The sequence below is a fragment of the Gouania willdenowi genome, chromosome 7 (assembly GCF_900634775.1).
Source record: "Gouania willdenowi chromosome 7, fGouWil2.1, whole genome shotgun sequence".
Lineage (NCBI taxonomy): Eukaryota > Metazoa > Chordata > Actinopteri > Blenniiformes > Gobiesocidae > Gouania > Gouania willdenowi.
In genome coordinates this window covers 34,739,945-34,762,024 of record NC_041050.1, presented here as the reverse complement: position 1 = coordinate 34,762,024, position 22,080 = coordinate 34,739,945, and the positions used below count along the sequence as shown (strand labels likewise).

General features: G+C 36.1%; 3 protein-coding genes across 4 annotated transcripts in view; 1 reads left to right on the top strand and 2 right to left on the bottom strand.

The window, feature by feature from the left end:
- The window catches only part of rimkla (ribosomal modification protein rimK-like family member A), a 33,013-nt gene extending 29,804 nt beyond the window's left edge, over positions 1-3,209 (top strand). Inside the window, exon 7 of the transcript XR_003674483.1 lies at positions 2,801-3,209. The gene's annotated coding sequence lies outside the window, so the exon portion shown is untranslated. The remainder of the gene's footprint in view (positions 1-2,800) is intronic.
- zmynd12 (zinc finger, MYND-type containing 12) lies at positions 1,874-14,223 on the bottom strand. Its single transcript, XM_028452827.1, has 8 exons — positions 14,016-14,223; positions 11,666-11,795; positions 8,997-9,168; positions 8,736-8,905; positions 7,629-7,751; positions 7,454-7,526; positions 5,236-5,381; positions 1,874-3,010 (listed from the first exon to the last, which is right to left on the bottom strand). The coding sequence occupies exons 1-8, from the start codon at positions 14,138-14,140 to the stop codon at positions 2,831-2,833; spliced, it is 1,119 nt and encodes a 372-aa protein (XP_028308628.1). The 5' UTR covers positions 14,141-14,223; the 3' UTR covers positions 1,874-2,830.
- A 1,430-nt stretch (positions 14,224-15,653) lies between these two features.
- LOC114466955 (epithelial membrane protein 3-like) lies at positions 15,654-20,207 on the bottom strand. 2 transcript variants are annotated; one of them, XM_028452828.1, is made up of 5 exons: positions 20,065-20,207; positions 17,940-18,030; positions 17,746-17,848; positions 17,495-17,635; positions 15,654-16,202 (listed from the first exon to the last, which is right to left on the bottom strand). In XM_028452828.1, exons 2-5 carry the CDS (start codon positions 18,015-18,017, stop codon positions 16,027-16,029), a joined length of 498 nt encoding a protein of 165 aa, XP_028308629.1. In that variant the 5' UTR covers positions 18,018-18,030; positions 20,065-20,207; the 3' UTR covers positions 15,654-16,026. The 2 variants fall into 2 exon arrangements, with proteins under 2 accessions (XP_028308629.1, XP_028308630.1); XM_028452829.1 differs by having other exon boundaries at positions 17,940-18,027; positions 20,065-20,142.
- Positions 20,208-22,080: the final 1,873 nt, after the last annotated feature.

Sequence of the window (22,080 nt, the reverse complement as noted above, 5' to 3'; positions counted from 1 at the left end):
AAGCTGGCCGATATGGAGCAAAACATATTGCAATATTTTTTCTCAAAATGGCGATATACGATAGAAATCTTATTGATTCTTACCATTTACTACTTCAATTTTCTGATGCAAAATGCCACACAGGCTCATTTATTAACAAACAGCTGCACAATATGTGGCATTTTTGACTTTTTCTCCTCTAAGGGACAGCACGTGTGAGTGAGTTCTGTAATGTGACTTGTTTAGGGGAAGGTCTGGGTTAGGACGTACTCAGAAATCCATCTAACTGTGTTTTTAATGCTGTTCTGAAAAGTAGTGAAAGCAGCAACTCCTAAAACAAGTATTTTAATACAGAAATGTGTAGAAATATATATATATATAGGCAATATTGTAATTTTCTATGTCGCCAAAATAGAAAATTCTATATACAGTATCTTGAATCTCGATATATCGCTCATCCCTACTCTCACCCAGTGTGTGTGATAAATTGAGGAGTACTACCTTTATGCATGAACAGTGTTGACAGCTTCATGTCTGTGTTCTTTTCTTCCTGCTTTTTCTGTTTTTAATTGTTCATATTTTTAAAGAATTTTTTCTCAATTGTGACATGAATTGCTATACACGTTATCTCCGTGTTTGTGATTGGTCTGACGCTGCAATCTAAACCCCTGTCACAGGAGCGCGTACGTATTCTGGCTGAAAACAACTCAATTAAGTGAACATGTTTATATCCTGCTTCGTAGTACAGGGACTCTGACGGAGAATGCTTGGTTAGGTGAAGTTAACGGAGAGATATCCCGAATATGCTATATCCAGCTTTGTAGTACAGGCCCTTAAAGTCTGCTTTAAAGTGATCACAGTGGTTTCTACTGACAGATTAACATCATGAACACACTTTTAAATGTTTGTCCATCATTTTCATCATCATATAAGTATCTTAAGAAACTGTGAATTCTGCTCTCTTGGCATCCGAGGCATCTGGATATTCATTCATAATTTTGCCATAAATTCTCCCTGGGGTGAAACTCTCTCTGGTTGTTTATTTTCCAAGTATGTGTGTTGAACTTTTGTCATTTCCTTTCTGTGTACATATGGTATAAAGTCAAAGATCACCTTCCTGCAGTGAAATCATCACTTTTTGAAGGCTCTGACAAACTTCATAATGTCTTTACCATGTCTGCTTTTCTTTTCTTTTTCGAGAGTTGTTACCAGTTTTAGTTACAACGCATCCAACAAAAGTTAAACTGGGGAACAACGTGCACACAGAACAAAAAGGTGCCGTGCCTGGCCAGCCTGGAACAAATACAGTATGTAAGGACCTATGCATGAGTCAATGTGGAGACCAACAACAGCACAATTTAATATTTCCATGTCAAATGCTGCTAATGTACAACGGGATCAAAAACATTAAAAAAAAAAAAAAAAAAAAAGTCAAATTTAACTGGTTTAATGTTTTGCTGCCTCATTAAGAAAGGATCTGAATGCCAAAAACCAACATTTTGTTGTATAATTCTGATAAAACACTAGCAGGTGTGCTTTTAAAATAAAGAGGGTTTTGATATGAATATGAATAATTAATTGTTTTAGAAGTTGTATATAGTTTGTAAGATTTCATGGCAGCGTTGGGTTCAGAATGAATCCAAAGTCTGCAGCTCAGAGGTTTACAGTGAATTTTCCTCACAGGAAGAAAAACCCAAAACATTTAGTTCTGCTTTAGTGAAACAATCAGGCTTCAGTTGGATGTTTACAGCAGAGACATGAAAAGTAACTCCCACAGCGGGAAATACTGATCATTTGGTTTCCAAATGAGCGATGATGACCTTGACCATTCCTCTGTTTCATATCATTCTGACGGTGTTGCAAAGTGTGCCCCAACATTACTGTAACTAGTCTCAAAATGTGCAAAACTGTTGTAAATATATGTCCCTCTTTTTTTTTTTTTTTAGAGTAAAATAAAGACGAGACACGATTCCAAACCAGTGAACATGTGTTACCTCATCATTTACATCATGAAAACACCTGAGTTAACGTTCACACCAGGATTGGGGTCAATTACATTGTTCAATTACAATTATGACTGCAATTATCTATGTTCACTTACAACTCAATTACGATCACGGTGACTAACAATTTTTTCCAATCACAATTAAAATTACAATTATTTTCCCACCTGAAAGTGAATTACAATTTCTTAATTACTAAAGTTCACATTCAGTAATCACAATTACAGAGCCTTAAAAACAATGTAACTTTCCTTTTGTGTTAGCTTTCTGTTAGCATCTCTTATGCTAACAATATACAAAAAAGAAAAATCTATCGTCTTATTTGTTTACCTTGTTACAGGGTTGGGGTCAATTCCATTTTTCAATTACAATTATGTCTTCAATTACAACTCACTTGTGATTACAATTCAAATTAAAATGAGTGTTTTCCCCCTGAACGGCAATCACAATTACATTCTCAAAAACATAAAACGACACCTTATGTGTGTGTAAAGTTTGCATTTAGTTTAGATAGCTATGTTATTTATTACTTATTTTATATGTTAATTATTTAATAAAGTATTTCTTTACTGATCTGTCCTGGACTTCATTCATCATCATTCAGAGTCCTTCTTGCAAAGGGCCCCCAGGGGGTCTAGAATCGCCCCTGCTAACACACTCAAAACAATACATCTGGGTAACTAATGTAATTGTGACGTCCATATCAAATGAAGGGGGGAAAAAAATACATCACAATTGTAATTAATGATCAATTACATTATTGCAATTTTAATTGACCCCAACCCTTTTGTCTCTTCCTGTTATTCCATAACTATGAGGTCCAACAGATGGCATGATGATGCATCAAATCACTGCTCAGTGGGGGACGGAGTGCATGATGTGCCCTGGGACTGGTCTGAGCCAGGAGGCGGGACTTCCTGTCGATGCTGGACCAGCTGTATCAGGCTGTGGATGGACTCTGCCAGGCCATGGTTTGGTATCAGCTGGCTGGCCGTGGCCTGCAGGGCAGTGTTTCCAAATCCCAGAGCCTGGCACAGGAACGCACACAAAGCAGCTGTTGGACTGGGAAGCAAAGCCCACTTATATAATGATATGATATCAGTGGAATGGGATGGATTCACTCAGCCTACATTACACTGCTGTTACACAGGCCTGTAACCAATAGCTACTGTACCATCAACTGAAAACCTGGGAAGGAATAAAAGGGGTTGCTTCACATCAGGGTTGGGGTCAGTTATAAGTGTAATTGATAATTAATTACACTTATGATGTATGTGTAACTGAAAAATATGTTGCTGTTGTAACTGAATTGTAGCTGAGTTCAGGTAAATTACTTTGTAATTGTAATTGGCATGAAAATTATATAAAAACTGTCATTTACATTTAATTGAATGCAAATCAGGAACCATGTTATAGTTCTTTGGCTTATACATATGTATTTAAAAATATTAAAATATGTTTCATATGAAGTTTATCTGTCAGTTCTCTTAAGGATCAACATAGCATTTTAAAAAATATGAAATTAAATGGTATACAGACATAAAAAAGGCTCATACTGTACAGCCACACCAAAAATATTAAATCAAAAATTTGAATGGAAAATGAAGCCTAACATGGTATCCAAGAGATGAGAAACAAATGAAACTAGAACTGCAAGCAGTTATGAAAGGGGGGCCAAGTCTTCCCACGTGACTCAGCTCCAAGGTTTTGCAGAGTCCATGGAAGTACGTCATGACGGATGACGGGCTTGGGGTGAGCGTCAGGACACAGGCCTACTGCCATTTGCAGTGAACAGGTGGATATGAAGACATTTTTTGGTCACTGACAGCCTGTGACGTGTCAGCCGGCAGATTTTGACAGCCGGCTGACACGTCACACGCTGTCAGTGAGACGTTTCTGAGGAAGGCGAGAGACATCGCCGAAACTGTCAAGCAAAGGTAAAGAGCAACATCTACTCTTACACTTAATGTTTTTCTTCTTGCAATGCATTATGTTTCTAGAATGACAACTTTCACAGTAAACAATAACAAAATAGACAACTTCAATGCCTTGTATTTACATGTCAAAGAGGAGTCAGATGAGTTTGACTGAGTTTTTCCTTTATTTAAGGATAATATGACGCTCATGATTCACACTTTTTAAATCTATTATGGTTCTGTGAATACATGGAGTCCCTGAGGGCTCTGTCCAATGTCACAGCTAATTCTTCACTTTGTCACATTAGGGAGGGGACAAACCGGACACATTTGAGTTCCATTTTTTATTTTCTATTTTTTAATGTTTGCTGCTTTATATCAAACAACAAGTGTCAGGCTCACTCGACCACAAAAACCAACATGAAATGACGGTGGTCTTTTTGTACAGTACTTCACCATGTTTTACTTGTTTGTTTGTCTGTTGGAAGGATTACATCAAAAGATATTTTTGCAAAGTTTTAAACAAAGGTCGACCTTACACTATGGAAGATTCCATTAAGTTTTCGAGGGGATCCGGATCAATATAATCACAGCAACTTGTTTTTGAATAATATATTATGGTTTAATTTATTCAGACAAATGTTACTTTGATCTACTGACATGTTTCGACTGTCAACTGCAAGTCCTCTTCAGAGGCGTCTGCTGATCGCTTTGATGTTTTCTTGGCTTCCACGCAATAAATACAGCAAGTTTCTTTTGTCTTCTTTTTGAATAATATGTTAGTTTAATTTATTCAGACAACTGTTACTTTGATCTTCTGACTGTCAACTGCAAGTCGCTTCAGAGGCATCTGCTGATCACTTGGATAATATGTTATGGTTTCATTTATTCAGACATGTTTTGTTCAGGAAATTTACTATAAATAAAGAAAGACAAAAAATAACTTGCTGTGATTATTAGGCGGAAGTCATTTAAACGCCAAAGCGATCAGCAGACACCTCTGAAGAAGTCTGGCAATTGACAGTCGGAACATGTCAGGAGATGAAAGTAAATTTCAAAAGTTAATACCTCGGGTTGTAAATGACCAAAATGGGCATGTCCATACATTTTGACCTACTGTATCATTTACTAATGGCACATTTTGGTGCTTTTGTTGTTGTTTTTTACTCTACACCTTCACCTAGAAACTGGAAATCAAGACGGAAGTCACCTATTACCACTAAATCCCACCTTATCTGCTCCGGCAATTATAGCTAATCCCCTGTTGAGACCAAAGTGGGAATTTGTGTCACAGTGTCACACTGCACCTATGATGCCTAATCCTAAAGCCGGCTCACCTTTTGGTCGTCTTCACCCAGGAAAGCCAGCATGGCCAGGCAGTGGGCCACCACTGCTGTCTGAGCCGGATTCGTTCTGGAATCTTTCCTCTCAAACTCCAGCATAGACATCAACATCTTCTCCTGCTCAACTCGTTGAGCTTTGTCTAACAGAAAAATAAAAGGAAGCAAAGGGAGTTAAGCTTTTTTCTATAAAACACAGTCGTCTTTGTTTATATTCACACAGTATTCAGGACAGGGTTGGGGGTCAATTACATGTTACAATTACATCTTCAATTTACCATGCTCAATTACGACTCAATTATGATTATGGTGACCAACATTTTTTCCAATAAAAATACCATTAAAAATATGATTTTCCTTCTGAATGTCAAACACAATTACATTATCAATTACTAAAGTTCCATTACAATTAATCACAATTACTGAAACCCCATAAAACGTATCCTTCCCCTTGTGTTAGCATCACTTATGATAGTGTTTCTCAAATGGGGGTACACAATGGCAATATAGGGGGTACATAAGAGTGAGATAGACAGAAAAAATTACAAAACAAAAGCATGAAAAATATGGGGATTTTAAAATGTGTATTTTTTGGTAAAAAATAGATATTTCTAACAATGATGTTGAATAGAACATGAACCTGGTCCACCAGGTTAGAGATGGCAGGAAACGATAAAAACTGTAGAAATTTATCTATTCAGGAGGCACTAAATACTGTTTCTTTCCACTTATTTACAAATTTAGATTCTTAAAACGTTATCACTCATTGATTCCATCATTATGCTCTATAGTAGTTTTTTCAAATAGTATTCTGAGCAAAATGCTGTGGCTGGACATGGGGGTGTTCTTTAATTCAGAAATAAGAGAATGGGGGTACCTGAACCAAACAAGTTTGAAAATCACTGTCTAATGGAAACGGGTCAGTTTTGACCCATGTCTTAAATCAGCTGTAAAATACACTAAAAAAGTATTATCTATCATCTAATTTGTTTCTCGTTTCCTGGTTACCTTGTTAGGCTTCCTTATCCATGAAAATATTGGTTTTAATATTTTTGGTGTGGTCGTCTGAACCTTTTTTATAGTCAGACTCAAAATACCCCTCAATTTAAATTTTTTGTTTTATGAAAAATATTTTAATAATTAATCACTACATATGTACAGTATAAGCCATAGAACTGTAACATGGTACCCTAGGTTTGTGTTTAATTAAATTGTAAGACAGTTTTTATAGAATTTTCATGCTAATTACAATTACAAAGTCAATTATGTGAACTCTTATGATCACAACAGCAATAGACTGTTTTTCAATTATGATTACTGTACATTTATAATTACATCATATTTTGTAATTAATTATCATATACACAATTACAATTATAATTGACCCCAAGTCCCTGATATCAGGGCAATGAAATATTAATCTGGTGTATAAGGATTTGTTCTTTTTGTTTATGGCGCTATAGAGCGTACATGAAAAAGCAGGGGAAACGCTAACTGGCTTAGTGTCATATGTAGAGCAGTATCAGTGATGGAAGAAGGTGATACGGATGCTGAGCAGCCAGAGATGTGTCAGCAGTGGTCTCCACTCTGCACTAAGCATGCTCCTGTAAATCTGGGCTTTAGCTTTTGGATTGCACAGCAAGACAGCTCAGCTAAATATAGCCCCGCTGACCTTATTTTTTCAGAGATACACCGATGGAGCCCTAATCTGGACTCTTCAGTTCAAAGCGTGACGTGTGATGTCATCGACTAACTCCACAATTATTAAACAAACCTGCTCCAAACAGTTGGTTTTACACGAAGTTCTGATTAACCCTATATTTATCCTCAAATATTAACACATTTTACCCTTGGGGTTAATCTGACCTCAGGGATATTTACCTCCAGAAAATGATTGTCAGAACATTGTTGACCAAGATTTTATGTCAGGTACTTTGTTTATTTGTTGAATACATAGATAACCCCTTGATAACGAAAGTTTGACCTGTTCTCTAGTGCCACCATCAGGCCAAACTTTTAAATTAGAATTTATTTATCTTGAATAATTTTCATCCAAATCTTCTCAATGTTAATGACAACATTAATGACCACAAGAGTATGAACCCCATAGGTTGTGGTGGTGGTATGACCTTTCCACAACCTATGTTGATAAACATTGAATGTGGTCAAATTGACCCCCAAGAATAATAGGAGGGTTAAATGTTGAAAAACTCACCATAGGATGAATCTGAAACTGTGTCTGGATTTTGGATTTGAGTCTGAAGGAGTCTGTGCCACACCTGTGCCACCTATAATAGGAGTAAAACAATGAAAATTAAAAACATATCCTAAACAATTCAAGCTAATTTGGTCAAAACATGATTGTTGGTGAAGTTTTATAATTAGCACACCTCAGAGTACATGGAACGGACCACGGCGGTGTTGCCCTGTTTGTCAAACACATCAGCCAGAAGAAAAAGACCAGTGCAGGTACATGTGCTGTCCAGTCCGTACTCCTCACTGGAATGATAGACCTGAAAACGCTACAGACATTAGCTTAATAACCTATGTCTATAATACATTCACATCTTTAGATTTGGAGAGATTTTTATGGCATCATTAGTTTAAAAAAAGCCACAGGTGTGAAAACAACACACATTAAACACATTAAATCTGTAGTTAGCAAGCGGGAAGGCGCTCCCTAACTATATGCGGCCCTCGGCCTAATTTTGGGCGGTCCCCCAAAGTGAATGCATAAAATTACTCAAAAAATACACAAAATGAAATATACACCAAAAAACAAACACAAATAATCCCCCCCCCCCCAAAAAAAAAAAAAAAAAAAAAAAAAAAAAAAAATTTGGAAAATATTACACTTAATGACCACAAAAACACACTAAAGAACAAAAATAGACAGAATGACACACAAAGCCACCACAAAAAAAAAAAAAACACAAAATGACAACAAAATATACAAAAATGTCAGAAAAACACACAAAAACAATGAAAACACAAAAAACACCAATGAAAACATACAAAAAACAAAAAACCTACACAAATGACTGAAAAACCAAACAAAACAACAAAAATAAAAGAAAAACACACTAAGGTATTTATTCTGACCTGTATTAATGGTCAAATTAATCATTTCTCTAAATGTTGCCATGAATATTGATAATATGGCCCTCGGATCTGATACAATCACATATTTTTGGCCTGACTGTGGTAACGGTTGCCCACCTCTGCAATAGACGGTCGCTGCTACTTTAACACCAACATCAGAGCCTTATGCTCAATATCTGTCTATTCTTTCCATTTGTGCATCCAAAGTTGTAGCAAAGATGACCCACCCAACACTGCCTCTGATTGGCTCTGGCCTGGAGAATGTTGACCAATTAAAAAGAAGAGGACTAGCAGCGACCGTCTTTTGGTTAACTACGGGTTTTATGCGAGTGGTTGTTTTTCGCAAAAAGGTCAATGTGTGGTTGAAGAGCACATGGCGCAGACATGACACAGACATCATTTGCAAAGTAATGCAGAGCTGCATCCAGGTGTCCGCTCAAAGCATGGAGGTGTCCCAGGTTCCTGCACAGCTGCTGGTGGACTCCATGACCACAGTCTGGATTCTCTGATACCACCAACTCAGCCTGGGACAGGAACTCTCTCACTAAACTCAGATTGCCCAAGCCTGAAAATTAATATTAGCCTATTAGATATCTCAAATCTATGTTTGCAAATCAGTGTAGGAGGAGGAATGTTTTTCTGCACGTGTGTCTGACCCATGTTAGCCTCAGCCAGGAGCAGGTAGACAGGAACCAGCTCCATGGTGTTGGGACCATAGACTTCTTTGGAGTAGCGTAGACACAAATGGGCAGCTGGCAGAGCTTCAAGGTGTTTCCTCTCAGAAAGCTTAATCTGAACCTCACACTTGCAGATTTCAATCAGCTCTTGCTGAAAAACACACAAAATAGTTTCCTCTCTCAGTCATTAAGGTCATACTTTACATTTACTTTATGGACAAAAGGTGTCAAACTGAGATTAGATGGAAACTCCAGTGCAGGGGTTCTCAGCTGGTCTCACCCTGGGACCCACATTTTGCCACGGTCATTAAATCGCAACCCAATTCAACCAACCTAATTTAGTTTTTCAAAAATAGCTGTTGAAAACACACGTATATAATCTTTTTAAAAACATAAATCAATATATTTTCCTGTGCATTTCACAGCATGCCTGTCAAAAGAAAAGTTTCTTTCAAAATAAAAGACAAGTCCAACATGAGAGACATTAAGTATTTATTTTTGACCAGCTGTCCACGACCCACCCAGTACAGGTCCGTGACCCACTTTTGTGTCCCGACCTACCAGTTGAGAATCACTGCTCTAGTGTTTCTCATTGTTTATTCCAGTTGTAGTGATTCAAAAACTAACATTAAATTGTTCAGAGAAAAGCCATTGCTTACTATGGATGTCTCCATACCATACAACCTCCTCACTTCTGATATGATGATATCGCATTTTTGGTTATTGTCCGATATTGATCCGAAACATTATAAGCAGGAATCATATACAAGCTTTTATTATTTATTTTTTAGTGTGTAGTGTTAAAAAAGGCTTGATCAAGTGATATTACTCAAACAGCAACAGTAGGTATGAAAAAAGCAACCTATTTATTATTATTTATTTACCAATGGATTACACACATTTCAACCTTAAACATAAAAACAGTGATTATATCAGAGATTTAAGATGCAGGCTGATATAATCCAATATTAATTTTTTTGCTGATATCAGACATGATCGTTATCTATTACATGTCTAATACAACTAAAGATCACAGAAATTAGATGAATACACACACACACTTATTTATTTATGTTTTCATTTGTTAGTTCATTTATTCATTATTTATTTTGGACACCCATTAGCTGTACCCAGGAGCACAACTATATAGTCTTCCTGGGTTCCAGGCTAAAAACAAACATATTTACAGGCTTATCATCAATACATTTAAATTTATAAGAAACCAACACAGTCTGTGCAACCCAGGGGCGGGTCAAGGAAATCTAAGCTCGGGGGCACTGCAGGGGCACAGACTCGGATTATGGTGGCACACTGAATTTTAAATAATAAAACAACCCCTTAAAATCTCAGTTAATAGTGTTCACCCTAAATGTTATAATTATTTGCAACATGAACATTTCCCTTATATGTTGAAGCAACAAAACGTATTAAACATTTGAAGAAAAAAAAATGCATGTGATTATAATGCAATTTTTTGACAAATATATATATATATATATATATATATATATATATATATATATATATATATTATTTAAGGTTGTAGATGTATCACTGTTTCAACGGAAAAATAAAATACAAGCAACAATTAAATTTGTCTTTTGGGGTGGCCAATCACATTTTAGGGGTGGCGCGTGCCACCCTGGGCCACCCTTTTGGCCCCGCCCATGGTGCAACCTATCACATGTAGGAAAGAAAATCTAAAAGATACCTCACTCAAAACTGAAAAAATGTAATATCCATTGAACTTTAAAACAACTTGTCATAATAAAATACATTTCATTTATAAAACATTGATACAAAAGTTGAGACAAAAATACAACCAAAGTCTATGTGCCTAGTGTCCAACAAATATGACGTGTCGAGGTGTTTTTTTAAAAATATGATATGACCTTAACTTTCAGGTACTTCAAAATGACTGAAATACAATGTCTTTATTTCATATTTTACGCAAATTGTCATGGGGGTACGTGAATGAAAATTAAAAACACAGTGACAACATTGAAAACAGGAATGTAAATAGAGCAGCTAATGGCTAATGTTAGGTTAATGCTTATGCTAGGCAAATGCTACTGCAAGGCTAATGCTAGGTTAAAGCTAATGCTAGATTAAAGCTAATGCTAGGTTAAAGCTATTGCTAGGCTAATGCTAAGTCAATGCTAATGTTAGGTTAATGCTATTGATAGGCTAATGCTATTGCTATGCTAAAGTTATTGCTAGGCTAATGCTAGTATAAAGCTAATGCTAAATCAATGCTAATGTTAGGCTAATGCTAGGTTAAAGCTAATGCTAAGTCAATGCTAAAATAATGCTAATGCTAGATTATTGCTATTGCTAGGTTAATGCTAATGCTAGACTAATGGTAATGATAAGTTAACATTAATGCTAAGCGATGCAGGCCAGCACCTGCATCCTCACTTGCATTTTCTTCAGGAAATGCAAATATTCTAGTTATTATTATATGTATTATTTCTCAACAGGATAGGTAAACTTCAGGGACAAATATAACATTATGTTTATTAAGTGTTCAGGAGTAGGGGGTACATGGCTTCAGGTCAAAGGTATAAAGGGGTACGGGACTGTTTAAAGTTTGGAACCCACTGTTTTATACTATTCATACAAAACATCAATGTCCTTTAGATACTTACTTTTTTGAGTTTCATTTCAGCTTGGCTTAGCTTCTGCAGGCCAAAGGCTGTTTTGGCATGGAGGGGAACAAGGAACTGGCAAATTCTCTGGTGAATCCCAACCCAGTCCGTCTGTTGGTGCTTTACACCACTGAAAGAAGAAAATGAATATCTACCATTTAATGAAGTACACTCAGGTTGAAGCTATAGGAATATTGTCTATTATAGGGAAACTTCCCCATGCAGAATCGTGTGTTTTAAACAGGATCGAACTGACTTCATAATGTCTTTTTTTAAAAGGGTACAATTTAGTGCACAGGGGCCGATCAAATTGTACACCATTACATAACTGGTCTGTAATTTTGTTCATCTGGCACTTCTGAGAAGAAAAAAAATAAAATTGCTTTGGTTTTCCATCACTCTCAGTTTGCAGCGCACAAGTAGTCTTCACTTTACATTACGTGCAGAAGCAAAGGGTAGGCAGACAGCTGGCTGAGTGGGGTTCACATAAAGACTCATGAGGTGCCAAAATGTAAAAACTCGTCACTTTTTCATAGCCAACATATTTTAAACATTTAGCTCATTATTTCATTTGAAACACAAATTCATGTAAAACAGCATGTTCTATTATCGTTGTTAAAAATGTGGACACATGAGTGTAAATCTAAATGATAAATCTAAATCTACATGTTAAATCTAAATGTTAAATTGGCCGCCAAGTGTAAAGCTTTAGAAATTATGCAAAGTGGGCAGGTCAGTGCCTGTCAATAACAGAAATTCACGTAAAACAGCATGTTCTATATCATTGTTAAAAATTTGTACACATGAAAAATAAATCTTGAATCTAAATGTAAATCTTGAATCTAAATGTAAATCTTGAATCTAAATGTAAATCTTGAATCTAAATGTAAATCTAATGATTGAATCTAAATCTAAATGTTTAATCTAAATGTTAAATCGGTTGCCAAGTGTGAAGCTAAATGTTTAGAAATTATGCAAAGTTGGCAGGTCAATCACGAGGCCCCGCCCACACCACCGACTGCAGCTCAGTGAGTTTGGAGAGGGGACGAGCGAGACATTGCGGGATTGCCCAAACTGACAAGCTCGTAGATTTAACATTTTGATGACATGTGTACACTTTTTCGCCAATGATATAGAACATGCTGTTGTAAATTAATTTGTCTCAAATGAATGAAAAATTAGCCAAATGTTCCAAATATGTCGGCTATGACCAAGTTTTTTTTTTTACGTTTGGCACCACATTAACACTTACCTGTGCTATAATATTACACCCACAAAACTCGTTTTTTATTCTCGAGAGAGAAACTATTCATTTATGAACCCTCACTCCAATATTGCCCACATACTGTATCACTTGTTTTGTGATATGACTGACTGTGTTTAGTCTACAAATGTTCATGAAATTCAAAACATGAGCGTCATCTTATTTTTTTTCAGAAAAGAGGAAAAAAAGTCAAGGCTGAAGGAAAGGAAACTGGCTCAAAGTGGCTGAAATCCTCCCTTGTTTTCTGAGGCTCATCATTTTTCCATAAATCCTCACAGAGAAGAGGAGGGATGTCACTATAAACAGCAGAGCTTTGTGCAGGAAAACTAGTCATTTCAACATTATTGTGCCATAGTTTGCAGCACTTCTATGTATACATAAGATACAAAATATGTAGGAAAACCTACCATCACCAAGCAATAAGTGACAGATATCAGTCCCAATAGGATCTTCACTTTAAAATTCCTACATTTTGTGACCAGCTTCTATTCATTTAAGGAAAATATGTCCTAATTTAAGAAAAATTGAAGGATTTTGTAAAGATTTTGAGTTTTTATATTAGTTAAACATTAAAAATGACTGCAATCATGCGACATGTAAGCACTGGGAAAAACTGTGTGCCCGTTCAAATGTTGTAGAGTTTCATTTACACAATGATTCATGGTTTCCCTGTTATTTTTACTTACTCATCTGGCCGTGGGCCAAACTGGAAGCTCCAAAGAGCCATATTTGACCCCCGGGCCATGAGTTTGACACATGTGCATCAAACACACACATAAAAAAAAAACTAATTACGCATCAAAAGCGTGAACCAAACTATCTGCCTCTGGTAATGCAAATCCCAGCAGGTCCTTCAGACAAAGCCAGCAGGCCACAGCCATCATTCACGCCCTTTATAAACCAGGGGTTGAAAAACATGGCGAACGCTGCCCCCTTGCGTCAAATTATCGAATACAGCTTCACTCACTCGACATATAAATACTCTTACTACTTTAATAAATGAACGTAGCCTGTGTATATTAAGACTAAATACGTTTGTAAGTCATTTTGTTTCCAAAAACATGCAGGAAGTTAAGTCACACTCACCAGTAATAAGTGACTTGGCACTGATTGCATTGCAGGTGCGCAGGACGTTGGCAAAGTTCACACAACTTTTTATTTCCTTTTGAAAAGGTAAGAGGAAATATTTCCTTCAGTTCCTGAGCTTCCATTTTCAAATTAGAAATCTCGTAGTAAGAAATTTCTTAGCTTTTTTTTTTTGTGCTTCTCGAAACGAAAGAGTTTCACGAGGGAAAACACTTCCGGATTGTAGTTTGCGGTCCCCATGGCAACAGACACAAACACAAAAAACCGTGCACATTTATATTTAACATTCTTACTCTCTACAAACCCTAATTTAACTTTAACTTCAATGCCATTGATTGATAGTATTATATTTGGCACAACTTGAATAATATTAAAAAATAATATAAATGCAATTGGATACAAATAAATGCAATCGAATAAAAATGGTAAATATTCAAATTGAAATTTCAATAAATTATTTGAAGCAAATTGATGTAACACAAACTAAAGGCGGGAAGATATATCATGTAACAGCATATCATAATTAGGGATGTCCCGTTACACATTTTTCATTTCCGATATGATACCGATATTTCAGCCTTGCGTATTGGCCGGTATCAATATTGATCCGATACGATATCAGCATGAATCACACATACTTTTATTCCTTTTTTTTTTTTTTTTTACTAAAGAAATAATAATTACTACTACTTTATTATAACTATTAAAAAGCTTAAACATAATATCTACAGTATTCTACAATTGAATAAAATAAATAAAAAATTAATTCCAAAAAAAAAATAAAAAATCGGAAATTTGAATCCGATATCCGATATTTCTTTTCAGGCTGATATCGGACCGATATCCGATATCGATATCAACTCAAGACACCCTAATTGTAATATGGAAATGTCACAAGATGAATCGTTGAGGGTACGCTAATATTAAGTGACTTGGCACTGATTCCATTGCAGGTGTACTGGTCATTTTAATTTTTTTAAACCAATTACTAGACTTTTCAGGTGACCCCATTTTAATTCCAGGTGACCCCACATTGGGGTCACAACCCCAAAGTTGACATACACAGACATCGTAAAAATAGAAATAAAGTAAAATAAATAAATAAAAGTTGATTATGGGGAGAAACAGTCATTTTCAATACTGTAACAAAACAAAAAAATTGCAATATATCATGATACTTTTCCCCACCCTTACTAATTGATGTAGATTTTAGGTCAAAGTATTTAACATGTGGTTCAGGAAAAGCCTTTAGTGAGAGTGCCCTTATATTCCAGTCATTACAGTTCAACAGTCTCATCGTGAAGTGAACCTATAAATACACAACACCACACTAATTTTACAAATGTTTGCTGTATTGTTGTTAAAATATATATTTCAATAATTAGTAGTAGGGCACATTAACTAATAAATTGAAATGTCTGGTAATATTGCTATAAATAGGTCATCCAATAAATGTGATTCTTGGGAAATAAGAGTTTTATTGCTAAATAAGCTTGCTTTTGTGCCATTCTCATCCAAAAACACCCACAGTAGCTTCAAAAATTTAAAAATGTCATGCTGTTAATGTAACATTTGTTTCCCTTATTACATTTTTTTAATTATTTAGTTAATATGGAATACAAAAGCAATACACTCACCTTCAGCAACTACATTTTATTGTAGTGCAGCAAAATAATGGGAGAAAGAGACATGCCAAAATTGTAAAGATTACAATTCATTTAAATGACTGTATCGTTGACCTTTTTGTTCATTACAGTATATTTGAGATTATAACAACACAATAAACTATTTCATAACAAATAAGTAGCTTTAAGTCATAGAAATCATCCTAAAATAGTTAAGTGTAAGTATTTCTACACAATGCAGTAGCCAAATATACAACGTAGGCATACATACATACATGGTACATCATACAGGTCAGTGAGCATCTAACAGGTGTAATGTTTTAATAGAAACTCAGTGAAATGATCTCTTTTTCCACTGCTGGCAGGAGAATGGATGCTTCTTTTGTTCACTCTCTCTTACGCAGGTGAACGTATATGATCCCACTGAACAGTAGCAGTGGAACACAAACCCAGGCCAGAATGAAGCAGTAACCAAAGTGTCCTGAAGTCAGATCTTTGGAGTCAGGGAGGATTTCCCTGTTGCGCAATGTGTAAATCAAAGCTGCACAAAAAGATGTCAGACCTGGAGCAAAAAAAAAAAAAAAAAAAGATTTGTCTACACGCATTTATTATAAAAGTTACAATCATGTTTGCCAAAATAGTGGTTTTGCTCTAACCAGGCCCCAACCAGTCTTCCAGCTCAGATTTGCCCTTTAATGCCATTGATTGATAATATTATATTGAAGTGAATTGAAATGAAAAAAAAAGAATAAAATTGAATAAAAATTAATGTAAGTGGATAAAAATGGAATAAACATTTAATAAAATAATCAAAATGGAAACACATTGAATTGAAATTGAAAAAAAATAACTGGATATCTGAATATAATTGATCTGAATCAAATCGACACCCCACAAACACAAACTAACTTATATATCATGTAACAACCAGAAGTGTAAAGAGTACTGATATACATAAAATACTCAAGTACAAGTAAAAAGTAGCTCAATTAAATAGTATTCAAAGTAAAACTTAGTTACTTTCACCCCCTACATTTATTTTTTGCCACGGTTCCCTTGCATACAGTAAACATCTCATGTATACACTTAAAATGTACAATTATTTAAAAATAATAACACAAAAAAATTCAATTCAAAATTAAAAAAAAATCATTAGTCTCTAAGCATAGCTACATTTAAGAATTCTAAAACTGAGAAAATAACTGGCATTCAATGCTGTTTTGGCGCCGTGCATAACGTTTAATCTGGTTGGTTGTCAACCATCGTATCATAATATCAAAATGTCACAAGATGAATTATCGAGGGCACTGCAGGGTATGTCATACTGCAAGAATGTTCAGAGTTAAAGTTGGTCCTTTCTCCAAAAAAATCTCATATTATATCATTATCGCGAGTCAATTATGGTGCGTTTCCACTGGCGGTAACGGCTCTACTTTCTTCTTGCGCGTTTCCACTGGGAAAGAGTACCTCCTCCATGGTACCTGGTGCTGCTTTATCGCCTTGGTTGAGGTTCCAAAAGAAAGCAGCCCTGGTCTGAAAATGTGAGGCAGGCACAAAGCAGACACTGATTGGTTTTGAGAATCATTACAGCGTAGAGTCGTCCACTCACGCACAGAGAGGAAGCATTTGGCCGCCATTGATTTTTGTTGGCGATCTTGTTAGGATGGCAACGAAAACGTGCAATCTGTGGAGTCTGGCACTTTCACGTGTCAGGTTGGTGTTCAGTGGAAACTCCAGAAAAACAGTATCGGGTCCCGAAAGCGAGGGGTTGTAGAGCCGATACCGCCAATGGAAACGCGTTATTAGCGTCTACTGTATTGTATCAAGGGCACAGAATGCATTCATAAACTCTACCTGCAAAGACTTGACACAGCCCTGTGAAGTAGAAGAGTCCACCTTTAGACATGGTAAACAGTTGACCCAGGAACACCAAGAAGGAGACTGAGGAGAAGACCACTGCAAGGACCATCAGAACCTGAACCGCCTGGAGCCACTCTGCGAGAATCAAATAGGAATTTTGCATTATTATAGCTTCATTTTAGCTTTAGGATGAGTCAAACAAGGAGTGCAGAAAACCACAGTGAAATGACTTCCTGCTGACTGACCAGTTTCTTTGGAGGATGAACACAGCCAAGATCCTGTGGCATTATCAAACCTGCAGTTGTACCACAGGTCTGAGTTTTCCATTCCATCCCACACCCACCATGACTTTAAAAAAATACAAAAGTGACACACAGAAGAAGTAAATGTGTTTCATGAACTGGACTAAACCCATATGTTAACCCTCAATGAGCCGTACCTTCTCCATGGTGGCAATAAACAGCATAGCCAGTGTGATGAGATGCAGCAGGGTGACAAACATCAGCAGGTACGGCATTTTCAATTTCCTGCTAAAAACAAGCAAAAGTATATTTCTTCTGTGGCTGTGTATAACATTTCAGCCACAGTTTTCAATTTAAAGTGTTGGTATTTTCACAGCAGTGCAGGGCAACAACCCTGTTTTTCTTTCAAATGTAGAGTGGAAAATGTGAGAGATCCAACAGAGTAGCCTCTGTGTTGCATAAGTCCACGCTTCAAAACACGCTGTAATGAGTTATTTCTGAAACGTCTCTAACTGCGTTGCCTGCGTGTTGCCATCACATGTTTGACATTTATAAATGCAAGTAGATGATGCAGGGTTTGGATAAAATAGCTTTTGACAAATAAAGTGTTTTTTAAAGCTGGTATCAAACAATTGTTCTCAACCATCAAAACAATACATTTCTATCTATCCACCCAAGTTCTTTCAGATCCACTTGCTCCTTCTTTCAGGTCTGCTGGTGCCTATCTCCAGCTCTCGTTGGGGTTCAGGCGGGGGTACACCCTGGGCTGGGCGCCATCCTACGCAGGGAAACTCACACTATTACTCCTACAGGCAATTTAGAGATTCCAATCAAGCTAACTTCTTCTGGAAGAAAGCATGGAAATTTGTACATGGAGGTTTTTGAGTATGCTGAATCCCTTTTTAATGGTTCCCACTCAAAATCAAGAAATCCAAGATGGCTACCAACTTGCCAATTTGGGTATTTTGTCATAACTTCGATTCTATTTGACATACAAGCATGATCTCAGTGTCGAATTATAGGTTTTCAGGGTCAAAGAATTCAATAATATATCCTAAAATACCATACAATTTCAATCTTACCATAACGTTGGTTCTGTTACAGGTAGAAACATGATCTTTGTGGCAAAATGTAGGTTTTTGGTGACAAGGACTGTCATGAAATAACCTAAAATACTGTAAATTGCATCCAGAGCAAGATATAAGACGGCCCCCACAAAACTCTTTACACATGGAAAAGGGTGAAATTGCGATTTCTTTCCAGCCACAAACGTGGCTTTTAAAGGGTGAACAATTGAATTTAAATCCCCACCAGAACATGAATTAATATATATTTATTTTCATTTATTTCTCAGGAAGATTATATCCATTGTGATCCTGGTGCATGGATACATAAGTATTCATCTGATGATGTGTTTATTTTGGAGCCCATTGCCAACATCAATCCATCCATTTCCTGACCCGCTTGATTCTGTTTTCTGGGTCGCGGGGGTCTGCTGGTGCCTATCCTTGCCAACATTTACAATGATTAAACTCAAACTTTTCTCATCTCATTAGTATTTAAATGAATGCAACATGCCAGTATGGATCTCATTAAAAATGGATTCAGCATACTCAAAAACCCTCATGCTTTTTTCCAGAAGGGAACATCTTAGCCTAATATTGCTACATATCTGCTGGGCTAAACAGTCATGTTTTTGGATTGTGGGAGAAAGCCGGGGTAACCGAAGAAAGCCCACGGAAGCATGGGGAGAACATGCAAACTCCACATAGAAAGGACTCAAGTGTCCCCTCCAGGGCGTGAATCTAGGACCTTCTTGCTGTGAGGCGTATGCACTAGCCACTACACCACCATGCCCCCGCTTTGAGCTATATTTAAATCAAGATAAAAGGACATTAAATTGATGTTAAGAGAGAAAGGAAGGAGATGGAATCTGACTGTAAAGATCTTTATCTGTAAAATAGTATCTAGAGGACTACTTGGGCGGTGGTTGAGTCACAATTACACTCAAATTAAGTCATTACACCAGAGCTGATTCACTATACTGTAGTGCAGAGAACAGTAGAAATACATTATGAGACGGCCTATTTTGTTTCAAACGCATACAAAGTCATATATGATGAGAAACAACAATGTGAAACATGTTGTGGTTATGGTCAAACTGGGTCAAAGAAAGCCTAAAGAACTGCGCTACAATACAAGCAAACACCCTTTAAAGGCTGAAAAAAGACACAATGGAAAAAATACATACAATATAGTTAAAATAGCACTTTTGTCAGCAAGAATGTATCGAGATTAAAAATAAATTGAGGAGAAACTTACTGTGTGTATCTCTTGCTTCTTGAATCCGACCTGAGACTCCTCTCCTGTTGGTGGTCCAACACTTTTCTAGCATTGCTCCACCTCCTCAATGTTTTTACTCCCTCCAGAGTTGCCAAAAAGACCTGCCCATTTCCTCTGTTCAGAACAGAGCTCCCTTCAGCCAGTCTAACCCAGGGAAGAAGAAAAAAAAAATCCCAAATGAGACCCACCTGTGGGCAGCGAGGCCACATTAAACCACATAAGACGATTTCTTCTGTAAACACTCTCCTTGATGTTCTCTCTGGTACCACGTTATTACGATCAGAGCCCATTCATTTAAGTTACAGACAGAAAGGAGAAATAAACACACAGTTGCAACATTGCTCACATTTCTCCACTGTAATGTAATGAGCAGTGATGGGTAGGGTAGTACTGCATCAGCTTTAGAACTGGGGTCACCAACCTTTCTGAAACTGTGAGCCACTTCATATGTACTGAATAATCCAAAGAGCTACTGGTATGAAAAGCACTTCCTAAATACCTAATGTTCACGGTTTCACTTTAAATAATGGGTAAGATAATAAGGATGGCTAACAGTAACTTAAAAAGGTAGGAAATGTTTAAGTTTCAACATGCAACACTTTATTTCTCCTAATTAATGCAATTGTTTCATTTTCATTACATTTCATAGAAAATTATCATCTTCCTATTTTCCTAGCTACTAAAAAACACGTTTTAACTAATTGTATAACATAATATTATTGTAAAATGTAACAGACAGGTCATATTTTTTGGAAATCCACCTTGAGTTTTGACAAATATATCTTATATAAAACATACCACAACCCATACACCCAATCGGCAACACTTAAAAATGTTTGGCACAAAAAAAATGAAAGATGGTTAATTTAATACTAAAACTTGATCAGGTGCAGCAGTATGTAACTCTACTAAGTACTAACTACATATGTCTTGAAAGTAAATCAGATTTTAGATGGAGTTCAGGTCACCTCACATGGTCCATGTGGGCTACCGTGTTGGTGACCCCTGCATTAGAAGGTCTTTAGCTGGGTATGTTGTTTAAAACGTGATGCTAGTGAAAGCAATGGCTAACCTTGTGTTTGTTATTTAAGAATAACTTAATTTCAAGTTTAAAGTAAGACAAACTGCCTAAAAGAAACCAGCTTGACTTTTATTGGACTGAAAGTGCACACAGACAGTAGACGTCACATGAAAGACGCTTGTTAAAAAAAACATACTGACACACAAGTGCACGAAACTCGATTCTTGTTAAAATCTTCATTAGAAGATTAACAAACACACAGCAACTAAAAGCTCTCATAAACTACAACAGAACATCTATTTTACACAAACCAAAGTGCTTCACATAAATTTGCTCATGTGGTTGACAAAAGTTAAAAATGATAAAAAGGTTTAGGGACTAATGTACACATAAATCATTTAATAAAAACAATTAAAAAGATGATCCAATAAGAAAGAGTCCTAATTGAAAACAAAGCAAAGAAGGGGACTGTTTTTAAAATATAAAACATAAATTTAGCATAAAAAAATTTAAGAACCCTAAAAATTATAAATATCATAAAAGCCAGATTGAATAAATAGGTTTTTAGCTTGCGTTTAAAAATTGTGATACTCTCAGCTCATCTCAAAATTTGAAAAACAATCTATATTACTAAACAAGTCATTCAATAATAGGCAAATTACATCAAACAGGGGTAGGGGTGTCCCAATATACAATTTTTTTCATTTTTATTCTAAATATTCAGTACTTCAGCAAGTACCACACTGTGTTATTGTGCCTATTGTCTTTTATTTAGAATGTACATGTTTTATTACTACATAATGTAATAATTAAAAATAAGTTTAGAGAAAAATAAAAAATAAAATAAAATACGGACAACATCCTGTTTCTATTGAAATGTTATTCTCATGAATATTTATATATTCTCTCAATGTTATGACTACAAACTCATTAAATTACGATTTCATTAAAATACGACATTATTCTCATAAAGA